The 16,916-nt window shown below is 42.4% G+C and overlaps 1 protein-coding gene across 1 annotated transcript; it reads right to left on the bottom strand.

Moving 5' to 3' along the window:
• Positions 1–821: 821 nt before the first annotated feature.
• On the bottom strand, positions 822–16,887 carry mtf1 (metal-regulatory transcription factor 1). Its single transcript, XM_071913148.2, has 11 exons — positions 16,870–16,887; positions 14,998–15,523; positions 9,759–9,997; positions 7,986–8,117; positions 7,490–7,563; positions 6,327–6,460; positions 4,546–4,623; positions 4,187–4,293; positions 3,439–4,105; positions 2,848–2,917; positions 822–2,236 (listed from the first exon to the last, which is right to left on the bottom strand). Exons 2-11 carry the CDS (start codon positions 15,463–15,465, stop codon positions 1,746–1,748), a joined length of 2,460 nt encoding a protein of 819 aa, XP_071769249.1. The 5' UTR covers positions 15,466–15,523; positions 16,870–16,887; the 3' UTR covers positions 822–1,745.
• Between the last annotated feature and the right edge of the window lie 29 nt (positions 16,888–16,916).

The following is a 16,916-nucleotide window of genomic DNA, read 5'->3' as shown; positions in this document are numbered from 1 at the left end:
TTCAATGTTACTATGTGGACTGTACAGAAGCCCAAAAGCTTGTAGAACTATTCAACTAACCCAAAAAATGAATCATTAACTCTTCTGCATAAGACGTGACTGCCTGCTTGGGGAAGAATGCAAGGGAAGAGGATATACATTAGCTCCAACCTCTGAGACTAGGTAATTCAAAATTCTATACAAAAATACAAATTCTAGAACAATCTACAAGTTTTTCAAAGATGTTTACACTACTAAATGTACTGTATTTACACTGTCGCCAGGACACACCGTTATTATTATTATTTTTCAAACACTACTTTACAGCAGTCGTATACAAATAAAGTCTGTAGTGGTGCCGCACCTCAGCTAACGAGTTGTCAGATTATTCACTGAACAAGTTAGTGTGCAATAAGCAGGGAAGAAAGAGTGCAGCAAAAAATAGGGCTACTGCAAGTACGGGGCATCTGGCAAGGAAATGCATGTCTGATGAGTAACAAATCAAGGGAAACAGGATCAGTTATGACTTAATGCATCCCTGAGTGGGTCATAATCCTATAAAACATGGGATGTTGACAGCAGTTCCTTACTGTTTCATTGTGGACAATTTTTGCAAACAAGTAGATCCCAGAGGATTATTTGCTATACTGTGCAGTCTACTGTAGGTGCCTCTTTTCTGAAACTTGCTTTTAGGAATACCCATTAGGTTCTTAGGAGGAAAGAAAATCAGTAACATAATAAAAACAGCTGAACTAAAAACAAATATACGCCGAAAGTAATTGGAATAAATTAATAATTACAATGATTTTTCAGCCATCTTTAAGAAAACAGTAATACCAGTATAATGAAAGGATCAAGCATTTAAATAAATTAACATGTACAAATTAAATATTAGTTTAAGTTATAGGCAACTTATTGATGCGTTGACTTAATTTCATTTAAAAAGGCAAGCAGATTTGATCACAGGTTCTTTTCTCAATTAGTAAATAAATGTGTCAAGAAAAGAAATGGCAAAAACAACTAAGAAATCACATTTTCTGGACTACGCTAGTCTTCCTAGGAAAAAAAAATACTGAGGAAATCACTTCATATCTTGGCATTGTATGAAGGCGATACAAGGGAATGGGCAGCCAATGCCTTCTAATTTCTGCTGGGAACGATACTTGATAAAACGATACCAAATTCCTCTAACATACAGTGCATTCTGGTCAGTTGCATACCAGCTTTAAGTATTTGTTAGGACCTTTAGTACAGTACAAGGATATATATAGACAACTCAAGTTTTGTTTTCCTGCTCACGTATATGACCTTCAAGGCAGGTAATGGAATATTTTCAAAGTATCAGTGCTTGGACAACACTGACTTGTTTCATTCAAAGTCAATTCAGAATGAATATGCTTGGGTTACTCTATATAGCTTGACGCTTGAGTGTATGTTTCACAATAATGGATCAATTGCCTTTTCCCTGCATTAATTAGCCTCGCTAAACCTCATAAATAATATGCAAACTAATGCTGCTTCTAAAAACTACTGCCAAGAGACTCGAACAATTTGATTCAGAGCTCTTGTATACATGTTGCACAACGCCATACAGAACAGAATGCACTGCAGGTACAGGGGTGGCTATGCACAAAGTACATAGGGACACAGAAGAGGCCCTCGCTGAGGAGAATGACTCAAGATGTGGGAGGGATCAATGCCCGTGGATGAGTGGGTGCAACAGACAAGCACATGGTGCGAGGTCGGCAGCTCAGCAGACCGCTCCTCTAAGGATTGCCATTGCTGTTGCAGTCGGTGGCCATGCTGAAGTCATCAGCGACGAGCAGCAGGGCCTCGATGTTGGCGGCCGTCTCAGGACTCTGTAGCGAGAGGAAGTCCGAGACATCCATATTGGCTAATCCGTCGGATGGAGGAGGGTTGGTAGCCGTGCTGCTTACTACCGTAGGAAAAGTCTGCGCTGAGGAAGAAGAGGAAGAGGGGATACCGAGTCCGACCTCACCCGCCTTGGAGGAAGACTCGGGGAGGCAGCATGAGGGAGATGAGGTGGCTGGAAGGTGTGGAGGCTCTGGGGGCTGCGGCAGGGGGGGAGGAGGGGGCTCTGGAGGTTGCTGCTGCGCTACGACTGAAACTGTGGAGGTGGTGCTCTTTGAGCTCTTGTCTTTAGCAGAGTCTCTGCAGGCACAGTGACACTGGCAGGACTCCTCTTGTTTGATGATGATGACCGGCAAGCTGAGGCCAATCTGCTGGACAGAGTTGCCTGGAACACAGAAAAAGTGGTGAGAAAAACAACACAGACACAGCCAACTGGCTCGGTCGATGACCATCCTTTGTCATTCCTTTCCCAGTTGGCTCACCGGGCACATAAAAATAAAATGACGATGTAAAAAGATGAAGATGAAAAAGTCGGAAGCCACTTCAATGCCAAAGGTGAAAATGTATGAATTGCTTAGTAGGCATAAATCACTAAGACGCATTAAGAGCAAAATAGAACAGTGATAGGCCTCTATACTACATACACGATAAGCAACGTTTCATGCATAGCACTCTTCCTCAGATGCTATCTGAGGAAGAGCACATGCTCATCCCACATGGACTGAAAGAACTCTTGGTTGCGGTCAACACCATAGCAATCTCAGGTGCAAAACGTGAGAGACTGTTCTATCATCCTGTGTTAATCATGCCTGAGTCTCGGAATCGCATTTTTATCATAATGACACTATGATAGTATGTTATCAGGGGCTTTCTGGCTAGGTATAAATCTAGTCTTTTGATTAACCCTAATAATGCTAAGCAGGCAAGAAAAATATACAATTTTAATGCAGTCTCTTGGCCAGTGTCTACAACATGAACAGGAATACATTCACTTACCTGCATTTCCTCCAACTGGTATGGCGGTGGTGAAGAAAACCTTTTCCACTTTTGGAGCTCCTTGATGTGGCTGTGAACAAACATTCAGCATCACAGTCAAATCAAGCAGAATGCAGATAAGGCTGGGGACACACTAGAGGATTATCGGGCTGATTTTTACCACATTTGCCCATTGTGAGAACTGGGGGGTGAGGTGTGTGTGTAAGCGAGCCTAGCTAACATTACCTTTTTACTGATAAAGGCTACTCACCTACTGTCTTACTGCAAAGTGCACAGACCAAGCTGACTGCATCTCTCTCTCTCTTTTTTTGCATTATTGTGCATATTAATACATATTAATTCATGTTGGATTGCGCATGTTCCTGCAAGATTAGAGCTTCTGACACCAGTTATATTGTTAAGTGTGCGATACCCCGTGCTTGGCTAATCCTCTAATGTAAGCATATGCACAACAAGGAAAGAAAAAAAAAAGAAATCCTATGTTGCGTGCGTGATGCAATGCGTTTTCAAATCTTTATAGCCCAAACTACAAAGCCATCTATAAAGTGCATTTCTATGCAACCCACACTAAGGAGTTGATGCTCTACTCACCGTTTGCTCTGGGTTCTGCTGGCTGTTAGTGGCGCTGCTGAGGATCCATTGCAGGTTCTGGTCGGACATGACCAAGCTAGGCTGCAGCAGGTTCTGGGTGGGGGCTATGGTGATGGTGGTGGAGGTGGGAGCCAGACCAGGGCCAGGAATGGGGGCTGGGTTGGTGGCCAAAGGCACAGGTTGAGCCACAGCCGGTAGAGCATCTGTAGTGGTGGCTGCAACAACAGAAACAGCGGTGGTGCCTGGCACTGTGGTGGTCAGTGCTGGAACCACTGGAGGAGGAGCAGAGACAATGGGTGGTGCTAGAGGAGTGGTCTGGGCAGCGCCATCTGGCTGCAGGAATGTGGGTGGCAGTGCCACGTAGTGCTGTGGGGTGACATGATTTGGTGCTTGGACTGGAGCCTGGGCAGGCACATCAGGAGTCTGCTGGGGGCCTGTTAGGTGGACGAAGGGGGCTGGCTGGGTCGAGCTGACAGTTGCGCTGATAGAGGCAGGGGTGGAGGTCTGAGAGGAGGAGGTCTGGCTGAGCTGGGAAGGAGCCTCCAGGACCGCAGTTGTGTGGTGACAAGGGGATGAGGAGGTAGGATTGAGAGAGAAGGAGAGGAGAGGCGAGGCATCAGTCACTCCCGGTTGGGCAGAGGTCTCCAGGCTGAAGGTTTCAGCAAGGCTCTCTGAAGAAGGAAAAGAACCCGCCGTCAGTGGAAGAGAACATTCAACTCAATTCAAACTGACAGGTTTTAAAAAATACTTGCCGTTGGGATGGGCATCGTCTTGACTGACACTATTTTCAGGACTCTGGAACATGAGCTCAAAGATTTTCACAGGGGTCACATTGTTCAGGTCCAAATTCTGAGCCTGGAATACAATTACAATTAATGAGGCATTTAATAAATAGATAAAGTGAGCTCACTAAGTATTAGGACAGCCAGACACTGATGTATTGGCTCCATGGCCTTAATTACTCAGGATATGAAATGACACAATTGAGCTTAAGGTGCCAAATTAGCTGCTTGTTAATAAAAACAATATCTTGACCATATCAGACAGATCATCTTCATCGTCAATCAAATGCCTATTTGACAGTGCTAAAGCAAAGGCCAGACTTACATTATGGATGTTCTCTCGGAGCTCTGAGTCTGTAGAAATGAGGCTTAAGTCACTGAGGCACAGCGAGTGATTTGCATCCTGTAATTAGAGATGAATTAATAATTAAACCTGCCGCTGCATATGGGACAAGTGCTGAATCATGCAAACAGGTTAAAGGATTATTCCGGTTATTCTCAAACTGGGCCTTATTTTCCTAGTTTTTGCCATCATGCCGATTGATTGTGTTCACAATTTTGTCACTTACTTCACTGTCGCTTTACCTATCTCCAGTTCGCCGGGAGCGCTGCTCTCCAATACACTGAAAAGGCCAAAGCAAACTCCAACAGTTTTACCCAAAAAGTGTTTAAAACACACCCTTTCAACACAATAACTCACACTGCAGTTACATGTCTTTAAATTGTCAACTAAGCCAAACAATTATCACAACATTTGGGTTATAATAGTCCATTTGAAACTTTTTTAGCATTGCTCACACACTTCCTTGTTTACTTTGCTGGCTGCCGGTCTCTTGTCGCATTCACATCATATCATAATAATCAGCGGAATGGGATTTTGTTGCTTCAGCTTGAAAGCGTTCTTTATGCATTTTACTCGTTGGAATGCAGACATCCAAAATCATTTGTATTTATGAATTTAAAATCAACCATAAACAAGCATATTTCTCACTTTTCATAAGTACTGCTGATTGTATTACAGTAGTGTGAATATAACTGATCATTTTGATTTTTAATACCTTGGACTGCTGACAATGGTGAATTGTCTGCTATGTTTACTGCTTATGTTGACACACTTCTGCAATTTATGATGCCAGGTGGGAGATATTGGAGCCCGCAAACCCCCCCCCACATATCTATTAGATATGACATGAACGCGGCATCAGTATATTTGAAAGGTCTACTTGCCAACTAGATGACACTACTTAAAATAACATATCCAATATACACGGTATGTTTCAGGCAATGGAGAATGATGTAGGCAGGTCCAATTGCAGTGTGGGTGTTACTGTGTTGAAAAGATGTGTTTTAATCACTTTTTGGGTTCCACTGTTGGGGACTGCTTTGGCCCTTTCAGTGTATATTGGAGAGCAGTGATACCAGCAACTGGGGGTACGTAAAACTCTACAGTGAAGTAAGTGACACAATTTTGAACACAATCAATCGTCATGATGGCAAATCAGGGGAAAAAAAGTGTCACATGTACAAATGTAGGAATCTAAATTTTGCTTAAAGTAACAGTTCACCCTCAAAAGAATATTCTGTCAATATCTATTGCATATAAATATAAATAAATATAAATGTAAACATATGCCTTTTGGACTCAAAACTAGATTTTGTTTGAGTGGTTTAATTTAAAGTTAAGTCACAAAACTTTTTCACAGATTTACTCCAGTTAATGCATCACAACTCGACTTGGACCCCTCCCTAAGCAACTGCTTCAATTCTTCACATCAGGCAGATTTTTCAGCTTTTGGACTGGCACCCCAACTAGAATGCCTCCCCTCAGGAAATTAAACTTGTGGTTTGCATCATTTGAATAAAGGGAGAGGCAACTGTGTGGCAAATTATACTTATGTATGCAAGAATGTATTAGTCAAATTCATTCAAGAAACACCCTAAATATCACAAGGCACATTATTCTTATCCTGGAACATAGCACATTTGAAAAACAAATTCATGAAAGTGAATAATATGGGGCACTAGAACTGTACATAGAGAGCATGACCACTGTGCCGGCAAAAGGGACAAATAGTCAGAGTCAGAAGTTGCTGTGCTGTGACTCACTTCGGAGAGTGGATGGGTGAGGGTGACACTGAAGGGCTGGCCCTTGTCATGGCCTCGGATGTGACTCTTTAGACTGTACTGGCTGCTGAATGTCTTCTCACAGCCATCACTGGGACAGTTGAATGGCTTCTCCCCTATGGGAAGAGTAGAGGGAGGGAGGGAGGGAAGAGTAGAGGGAGGGAGGGAGGGAGGGAGGGAAGAGTAGGGGAAGAGACTGAAAGGTGAGAGGCAAGACTTCAGTCAAAATAACAGTTGCTGTTATATTTCAAACTTTGGAGGAATTCTTTGCAGCATTTTAAAGCATTCACTTGTTCCACCATCTGCCATAGTGAGAATGTTTGAAAGAACGTAACCGCAGAGAACATGAGGTATTGGTTGAAACTTTTATATTGGAGAGGAAAATGCGGAAATTGGATAAGAAAGTGGAAGTAAGGTGTTTGCTCCTGTCTCGTCTCTCGCAGTGTTCTCCAATGTTAGCACTGATATGAAACAGTGAAATTAACTAATTAAATGTCCTTGCAAATTGTCAGTGCAATGTGTCGAGTCAAACTGAACTGCCAAGTAGGGACATTGCACTCATGTTCACCTTATACTGTATATGAGTGATTGTTTGATAGCACACACCATTGCAAGCACGTGCAAGCAGTTTGACCACAGAATCTTAAGGTTCACTTTTGTTTTCACAATAGGAGGCTCTATTGGATTGGAAGAAATGCAACAAGAGCAAAGCTTTGATCTCTTGCACTGGCACAGCACTAAAACAAATTGTAAAGATAGATAGGTCTGTCTGATGCGCGACTCCAAGGTTCCAAACATCAATACAGCCATCAGACTCGAGAGAATTGCACATATTAAAAACAAGAAGTAGCCAGTTGAAAAGTAACTGCCTATCAGGTCAGTAGCTGGCACTTAAGAAAAACACTGTTTCCCCTCCCTTAACAAGTACTCAAGGTGCCCTTGAGCAAAGCACTTAGTCTCCAACTGTTTCAGTCAAGCAGCAGTCGATCAGCTCAGAGGCCAACAGCTGAAGAATGGTTGTACTGACCAATCCCAGGTGTGAATGTGTGCAACTGTGTGAATGCAAAGCAGGCATTTCTGGAAAAGAGCACATGCCCAGTCAAGCTTCCCTAGACAAATAGAGGTTACATAAAATAAACCAGTACCTGTGTGTGTCCGTACATGTGTTTTTAGGTGATGACTTGCAGCAAAAGCTTTGCCACAGCCATCATGGTCACACCTTGAGGGAAGGATAGAACAAATCATGTCAGAAACACAGAACATTATATGCAAATAAAGTGCAATACATTTTCAAGACACTAGCTTTGATCATTTATCTACTGTAAAGCAATGCTGCTGCTAGGTGAGTGACCCCCCCTAGATTTAATCTACATGTCGGCAACTTTCAGGTGCAGTAAAAGGCACAAGAAGTGCTGAATACTGAAATTCACTAATAGTTTGGTCCTCTATGCAACAACAGCTCCCCTGACAACACTTGTTAACTACTAAAATCCAGAAGTATCTCCCTAGACTAGCAATCATTAAAATAGACTAAAAGAGCTGTCTAACAATGGCTATTGAAAACACTGGGTCTTCTCTCCACGGCAGATGTCTTCTTCCTAGTGAAAGATTAAAACCCAGTGTGATGATGACATTGCTCACCGGAATGGCTTCTCCCCAGTGTGTGTGCGAATGTGCTTCCTCAGGTCGCTGAGTGTGGTAAAGTACTTTGTGCATCCCTCCGATTCACAGTTGAATGTCTTGCCTGTATGAAGTCTCTGGTGTGCTTTTAGTCTGCAGAGACAAACAAGTGTGTTTCATTAAACCACAAGGGGAGGCTTAGAGAGAGAAACAAACTAAGCACAGTGCGGTTAAATGCTAACTAGTGTTTTCATTTTACACTTAATTTCACACGGCCTGAAAAGCAAACCCAAAGGCATTCAAACTCTTAACCCTTCCACATTCAGATTACAACAGAACCTAGATCCCAAATAAAGAAACAGGTCAAATTCTACAACCCCCATAGAGAAAACAACTGAACACGACAGAGGTCTGTAATTTAGAAAGGACACAGTTGAGGCAGTAGACATATATCTCCATCTGGTCTTATAAGCAGAGACTGGGTGGCATGGTAGGAGGTAAGGGGGGAGAGGAAAGTAATGTTATTAAAAAGGGGAGCCACCCCTGTGTGGCGTTGGTTGGCTGCCCTGAGTAACAGCGTCTGACAAGGAGTTGATGGCAGTGGCACAGCTCCACCAAGCCCAAGGCAGGTTGTCATAGCAACTGAACCAATACAGACCAAAGGGCTCTGTTATGGATTTCCTGAGTTCACAGCCAAATCTAAATGGAGAAAATACAAACTAACAACATATTAGGCATTGATCAAATTAGGTAAGTAACTGAATAATCATTTACTTATCCTTTATTGTAAGTGCATTTTAACTACAAGTTTGGCTTGTAACAGCTGCCATGAGAACACTTAAGTGAGAGTGAAAAATCAAAATCACATCCTTAACCTGTTCATTTATGCAAGGCCACAATCTAAATGGTGTGATTGACAAAGAGATAAACCTTCAAAGGCTTGCGAGAAGCACTTCCTCTGACGCACAAGCACCTTTCAAAATTTGTTCTCTCATTCTCTCTGATACAGAATGCGAGCTTACCTCTTCAGAACAGATCTAAAATAAATGTTTTAATAGATCTTTATTGAATCTTTATCACTGTAGTTCAGTAAAAAACAAAAACAAAAAACAACTATTTTGTATTTTACAATTTTGCTGTAATAGCCGTTAAGTCAAAGCTAGTGTTTGTGTTATTCCACACACCAGCTGGCTTTCTGTCAAGGCAAGAGCTGGCTGTCGGCGTTGTCTCTATGTTCCAGTGTTAAGAGTTCCTAGCTACATATTTGCTCAGGGAAGATGTTAACAATTTTAGAATGTTAATATTTTTGTTTCAACATGTTATTTCAATGGCAAAATCATGTATAACATTGAAAAATAATAGCTACAAATGCTTTTCAAGCTACTTCGGCAACTAGCTAAAAGTCATTTTAAAACACCTAGTAAAACTGCAAATATTAACCATAATCAATATGAGACAAGGATGAGAATTGTTGAGAGGAAGCGTTTCCTCATTCGTTGACATGAGTAATCAAAGATGGAGTAGATAAGAGTATTTCTTTCTGATTATGAGAGGAGGATTTGAGGAGTTGTGTGAAAATTTGCAGCTAAGGTGCCAAGATTCATAGTTGAGGTAAAATTTTCACAATAAGACAACTTTTACATCTCTTTATTAATTAGACACTGCTAAGTAAACAACAGACATGATTTGTGTCTGACCTACCTGACCTGAACTTGCCCTCTGGTACACACAGCACCTTAGCAACAGCACCATGACAAAAAAAAAAAAGATTTTAAAGCTTGTGTTTAGGCTAACCTGTAAAGAGTGTTGAAGGCCTTCTCACAGCCCTGCACGTCACACTCAAAGGGCTTCTCCTTGGTGTGGACGCGCACGTGGATCTTGAGGCTGTAGGAGGTGAGGAAGGCCTTTCCGCAGCCCTGTTGATTGCACACGAATGTGTACTCGCCCCGGTGTGTCTTCTGGTGTGTCCGCAGGTTGCCCGCCGTGCTGTAGGTCCGTGTGCAGCCCTCGAACATGCACTGGTAACGCTTCACCTGAGAGAGGAACATAGAGAAGAGGAGGAGGAGAGAGTAAGAAGCGAGTACCTAAAGATGGGGATTCAAGTCTGCACAGACAACCGCTAGCATAACAGCATGATGCTATTCGAGGATGAGAGATTTATTTTGACTTCATCTATACAGGAGTAAACCACTGTGAGGCTTAGGAAAAAGCTCAAATTACCTCTCTTTAATATCAACTAACCAAGGGTTTTATGCAGTATTTCACAAAGCCAAGGATAAAGTAAATTGTGTCTGAATTCAGCTGAGCAATAACGAGCCCCTCCATACGTCGAAGCGACAGACTGAGTCAGTGTGACCTTTTAGAAGGGACTTGAACTCAATGACTCAGCCACCCGTCAACACGCAGAGTGGGTGAGCGCATGACAGCGGTGACTCTAACCCTCATGCAATACATCCAGCCAATTCTGTTTCACAGCACCAAGCTCAACTGCGGCGTGGCAGTCTCCTGCTCTGTTCTCACACAAAAGGCCCTGGGGCCATGCGAATAAAAGCAGTCCCCTCTCTTCTTAGAAAAATGCTATCCTGTATTGTCAGAGCACAAAGCTGGGAGGAGGAAGCTCTGGATTGGCCCCCTCGACAAAGAGAATCTCCTTTCACAGCTAATGTTATTCCTGTAACTTATTGCCCTGATCCTCTTAGAGATGGAGTTAAAACAGGAGGTAGACTAATTTTCTGACATGAATTTCCACAGACATGACTATCAAGACAAAGTCTGTGTGTTTGCCCCTGACCCCATTAAAATGACACTGCATCAGTCAAAAGCCTATAATAATCCTTATGCAACCCGGCAGACTCAATTTGCCATTTCAAAACACACGCACTCAGACACAATGGCAGAAGCAATCCAAAGCCAGGTTGTGGTTATTTTTAAAACTGTTGGCTGACATCTGGTACCATTTTCAATTACACCATGAAATGGACAAATTTGCTTAGCTGTTCAAATAAAACTGATATCAAGCTGATTAAATTCCCCTTTAGTAAAGCCTAAGAGTCTTACTGACAAGCACTGATCTGACTGATGGGTAGGCTAATGCTATTCATTTTTAACCTAAGGATGTGGGAGAGATCAGTTGTTCAGCTAACATGCATGCAAACCCACAGTGGGAAGCCTGCTAAAGCATGTTAGCTCAGTACTATATCCATCTCCCACACCATCGTGACTCTTCTCCACCATCAGTTTGATCATTGTAAGTGGGTAGGGTATGCCTCGGCCTCCCACATGCATAGAGGAAAAGACCACTCCAGGGCAAATTAAATGTTTATGCAAGAATACTTACAGCGAGTTCACCGAGTGTTGGGCCGCTCTGAGGCATCTACAACCACTGAGACCAAAACTGGTGCTGCACAATTAATCATACATCGTGATTTTAGCTTCCAATGATGATAGCGTAATTCAATAGTACTTAAAGATTCAATTACATCTCATTTTGAATGCCAATGACCAATCCGTAGTGTGTGCAGCTTATTTGTCTCTATTCTCAACCACTTTTCATCGTAAAGAAACTAAGCTGAATGAGTTTAGATGAGGCATGGCTGACACGGATTAGTTTCAGGGTAGGATTCAGGATAGAATGGACAGACCCACTAATGATAAATAGACAGACAGATAGTAGATCATAGTAAAATTGTATCATAATCTACCATTTGTATAGATCTCAGTTAAAAATGAAATTATGTCTTGCAAATACAAACTGTGCCGCCTGGGACTGTTGCTGCACCTCAGAGTAATGCAATAAACTTGTTAATTCACCTGAAAAATCATCACAAAAACCACTATGATGATGAGTGCAAGATGCGCAAAGATACATTCACATTTTAGCGCAAGAAAGATTTTGTGCGTGCCTCGGCCACTGAGTCCTTTGGAAACAGTTTTGCTGCGAGCCAGTGTTGTGCACAGTCCCATGCGGTGAGCAGTGCGCATCGTGCTGCGCTGAGGTCAAATAAATTGCAGTTTTAACCCCTTCCAACATGTCGTGATTTCCAAAATGGAGTAAAAGCTCAACCAATCCTTCCCCTCAATTTAATAATCCATACCATCAAAAAACATCAGTACCATACATGATAAATTACATGATATATTACAAAAATCAACCTGAAAAACTCATGTTATTCACTTTCACTGTGCCTTGAGAAGTATTGAGTGCGTAGTTACACAGAAGCTGTAGGTGAAAGTAAAATCTTGGTTTCAATTGGCACCACCCAGTGTGGTGGAGAGGTTACAACACTGTGCTTCTCAACACGGTGAGCGCAAGTGCCTTGCACTGCATTTTTCGCTGAAATGTGAATGGCCCTTTAGGCTGCTGTGACACACCTTCCCTTTGCTGCTGCAGAAACACCAACTCTGAGGCAAAGAACAGGTCTACTATGTGCATGTGTGAATTAAGACTCCAGCAAGTTTGAAATCAGTCCCATTTTTCAGTCTCTACCTACAAAACAATTTTGTTTCCAAAGTCAGGAGACTGATAATTGTAGGGCTGCCCCCGACCAAAGATTTTCCTAGTCGACTAGTAGTCGTTAGTTCAAGCCATTAGTCGACTAGTCGTCGCACGTTTATGATATTAATTTAATTATTTAAATATATATTTTTTGAAAAAACACACCCAAGTCGCGGCTACTCGTGGTCAGAAACACCGGTGAAATACACTCTGGTTCACGGGAAAAAACACACCCAAGTCGCGGCTACTCGCGGTCAGAAACACCGGTGAAATACACTCTGGTTCACGGGAAAAAACACACCCAAGTCGCGGCTTCTCGCGGTCAGAAACACCGGTGAAATACACTGTGGTTCACCCAAAAAAACCACACAATAGGCGTAGGCTATCAGTCGTTTGCTTTGAGCCCCGCTGCTGCACAGAGCCTGTTCGCTTGTTTATTCAAAGTTTATTAATATTGAACGTGTCGCGTGTCCAAATTGCACCAAATCCGACACTGCACGTCGTTGGGTCCCCAGCAATACACCTGCCAAGTGTGAAGTAGATCGGATGAACGGTTGTCGAGATATGCAAAGGACACACACACACACACACACACACACACATACATACATACACACACACACACACACATACATACATACATACATACATACAGACAGACAGACAGAGATTCCTTGCTTTGTAGTTTGATGGCATCAAAATCTCACTCCAGCCAGGTACCCAAAGTTGGCAACCCTGGTCTAATAACTTTTTAACGACAAGGCGCAGCTCCCGAATGGAGTTTGAGGTTGTTTTTTGTTTTTGTTTTGTTTTTTCCTGCGACTAACTGACCAATGAAAACTTGGTCGACTAAGACTCTTCTCATCGACTAACGTTTGGTCGACTATTAGGGGGCAGCCCTAGTTAATTGTGATCAATAATTGTGATCAGGATCCATTTCACAATTAATTTCAATCATAATCATGCTATGCTGACAAGGTGCTTATGTGAGCATACACTAAAATATAAAATATTTACACAGAGACCACAGACCACCAAAGAACAAAAAGGTCTGCATTGTGGGGCATAATAACGCAACACACTGAGCAAATGCCAGCGGACGTGACTGAACAATAAGTTGTATCTTTGACTTTGCCCTGTCCTATTTTTTATGTCCGATTTTGAACAATACAGTTTCCCCTCCATCAATGTTATGATGCAGGTGCATGATGGCATGGACAAGAGTCAGGACTGGATGGACAGGACTGGATGGATTCCAGCAGAGCGCCTAAAACACAGCAGGTCTAGCACTGACTGAAACATGGTGACAACACGGCGACACCATGAAATGACAATTCGTGATAAACTGCAACCAGATTGGCGCTAAATTGACTCACTCGCGATTTGAACCCAGGATCTCTGTTGCGGCAAAGCTATGCTTTACCAACCGAGTTACACTCAAAGTGATGAAGCAGTTAGGCTCATATAGTATACTGCTGTTTTCCGCACTGGCACATGCACAGCAAAGTTCTTTTGAAATTTTTATGACCGACAGACCTAAATTATTGGCTAGTCGCAGCTAAAAGCATAAGCTGAACTTTTAGGTGCATTGAGGATGTAATTTTTGGCTGAGCCTGGACCTAATGAGCTACAAGTTCCTAGCTGATAGGACAGCTTTTGGAAGGCCCTCTGGCTTCTTATCTTATTTGCAATCTGCAGTCATACTTTGCATTTCACAGAGAAAAGGCAAGTCCCTGAAACACTACCTCAAACAAGTTTGTAAGACAAGGCAAGTCTTTAGCCACCAGTACGCTGAGTAGTTAGCTGAGATGACAGAGCTGCTGGAACAAGAAGTCTACAAACCAAGCAATTACTTCAGCTTGAAAGGCAATAATAAGTCACATTCTGTATATTATCCCTCTGTGTGCAGTATGTGCTAACTGGGATATGAGAATGAATTCAAGTTGTCATACGGAATTGAATGGAAGAAGAATGCCTAGAGGCAAAAACGAGGCTCCCTATTCAAATGAAACTATTTTACTCTTTCACGTACACTCACACTCAGGTTTACTCTGCACTTAATTAGTGCTCCTAATGGTCTATTAATGCATGAGATATCCTTGTAAAAACTAAGAAAACAAAAGATGTACTCTCCTCCAAATTAAAATAAGCCTATTTGAATAAGAAGATTTAACCTACTTTCCACATTACATAAAGTTTGTGGTGATCACTTATAAAGTGTGCACAGAAATAAGGCTCATAACACTGTCTCTGGTAGCTAAATGTGCAACTTAAAAATATTTTAATATAATGCTTTGAAAAATCTGTATTCTACATAAGGCTTTCTTTGGGGTACAGTTCCTCACGATTATGTATGGCTAAGTAAACGTAGTACACAGAACCACATCACGCTGACTGCTACAGCCTATCAGTTTTAAATACACTGAATTACAGAGCATTCATAAGACAATGATAACCAAATAGAACATACACATTCAGTCAGTATTTTGCAGCACGCCATTTTTTACATATTGAGGAAAGGTGCACATTTAGGCCTACCTCTCTCTGCTTGGTCTCTGGGCACTCGGAGTGCAGAGTGAGTGTGGCCCCCTCTATGTTGCGTGGCATGGGGGTGGAGCCCGGATTGATTATGAATTGGATCTGGTCTGGTGAAATGGTGTGGTGCACGTAACCCTGTGACATGCCGTCCGGGTCGGCCATGAAGGCCAGAGAGCCCTCTTCCTCATCTCCATCCCCCTCCCCTTCAGTTAAGAAGGTGACTCCATCTTCGTCCCCTCCACAGTGAACATCCTCCTCTCCCTCCTCATCCAGCCGGATGGGGTCCTGCTCAATGAGCACTGTAGTGCGGTCGTACACCCGACCGGACGACGACGAAGGCTCAGCAATCAGGTCATCATCTTTGTCGAAGTGGATCTTGTCCTCATCTTCTTCCTCATCCCGCTCCAGCGGATCCACCTCCACCTCGAAATACATGGGCGCCTCCGTATGAGGGCCATTCTCACTCATGGTCCCGGCCGCCTCTCTTGCCTCAGCGAAGAGGACTGCACACTCACACAGTTACAACCTGCAAAAAAACATGGTGAGCAAGATAAGAGGGGAAAATAATTTTCTATTACACTTTATTTACATTTATTTTCCCTTCAAGCAAAGAGGAGCCTTCCATTCAAAAGACAGCATTGTCTAGCAAAAATGGAGATCAGCTTGGACATTAAAGAGATATTTCAAGTCCAGTGTAATACCCACAAAAACACCGCTGCATCTTGACCTTAATACATCCATGATCTTGACAGCATTCTGACAGCTGTTCTGACAGCAAGGGGTAATTTCCCACTTTTGGCTCGCCTGAGCCTTGGAGTCAATCATCTGTTTATAACCGTCATGTTATGCCTAAAACGGGGGTTTGACCATAACAAATGCCAGTCTAAACAAGTGCGTTCACTCAGAAAGCAGATTTTCCGTGTCTCTAAACAAAGAGGATGTTAAGTCTTTTTCCAAGTAAAAAAAATAAATAATGAATGCTAAATACTAATAGAATACAATAGACCCTGCTTTGGGAGAACTGCCCCACCGGCATCTAGAACTTTCTGATTTCAATGACAGAACAGACAAAGTCACGAGACAACGATAGCTAAACTTAGCTAACGTGTTAGTTAATAACGGAAAAATAGCTGACAAGCTTACTAGGTAACATTAAGCGTATCAGAGAGAAGATGTCATGCAGATACGACAATGTCAATTACTTTTTCATACTCAACACAACGTTCACACGATTTGCTAATACTGTTCGCTTTAGAAACACCGAGTAGCCTGTCAAACACGCTGTGCTCCCTAACTTAACTGACAATTACAACTTAATGTCGATAGTGAAGTCGTTAGCCAGCTAACGTTAGCTGTGTTAGTAAATTGCAGGTTGATTACTAACCTGATGTTATATCACAGAATCCATCTTTGCTCATAGCGTTACTAGCATCAGAAGCATCTCGCTAGCTAGCTGCTAGCAATATAACGTTTTATCAAACACTGGTTCGTACTAGTAAGTAAGATGTCTAACGTTATACCATGCCTGTTATTCATACTTTTTATCAGACTTGGCTGTAAAGCCAGCAATAATCATTTTGTCCCTTTTCATAAAGCTAGTTTTCCAGTCTGTGACCCCCCGATAAATTAATAATGGCTAGCTAGCTGAGTCTACTATCGTTACCACTACCACTTGCTTCTCAACATACATAGCTTTGATAGCTAGCAATTTAGCTTATAGGTTAGCTAGCTAGCTAGTAGGCAGTTTAATGTCGACAGTGGACATTATCTTCCTCGCAACGAAAACAATAAGTTCCATTTTACCAACTGACCACGTGCAGGTTATCACTAAAGCTAACCGACTGAAAGCAAATGACATTAAAATATATTTACCTGTGCAGAGAATTATGCCTTACCCCTATGCTTTGGATGCTTAGCAC

Source organism: Centroberyx gerrardi, chromosome 12 (genome assembly GCF_048128805.1).
Source record: "Centroberyx gerrardi isolate f3 chromosome 12, fCenGer3.hap1.cur.20231027, whole genome shotgun sequence".
NCBI classification, from domain to species: domain Eukaryota; kingdom Metazoa; phylum Chordata; class Actinopteri; order Beryciformes; family Berycidae; genus Centroberyx; species Centroberyx gerrardi.
Note: the sequence above shows the minus strand (reverse complement) of the source record. Positions and strands in the feature narration are given on the sequence as shown.

What these genes read in the sequence shown, in the direction of transcription:
- mtf1 (XM_071913148.2), bottom strand. Translation starts at nt 15,465, where the DNA reads ATGAGTGAGAATGGCCCTCATACGGAGGCGCCCATGTATTTCGAGGTG. An exon ending in TCCGAGAGAACATCCATAAT is followed by an intron (nt 4,294 to 4,545) that starts GTAAGTCTGGCC and finishes ATTGTATTCCAG; the next exon opens with GCTCAGAATTTGGACCTGAA. An exon ending in AGCAGAACCCAGAGCAAACG is followed by an intron (nt 2,918 to 3,438) that starts GTGAGTAGAGCA and finishes GTTTGTTCACAG; the next exon opens with CCACATCAAGGAGCTCCAAA.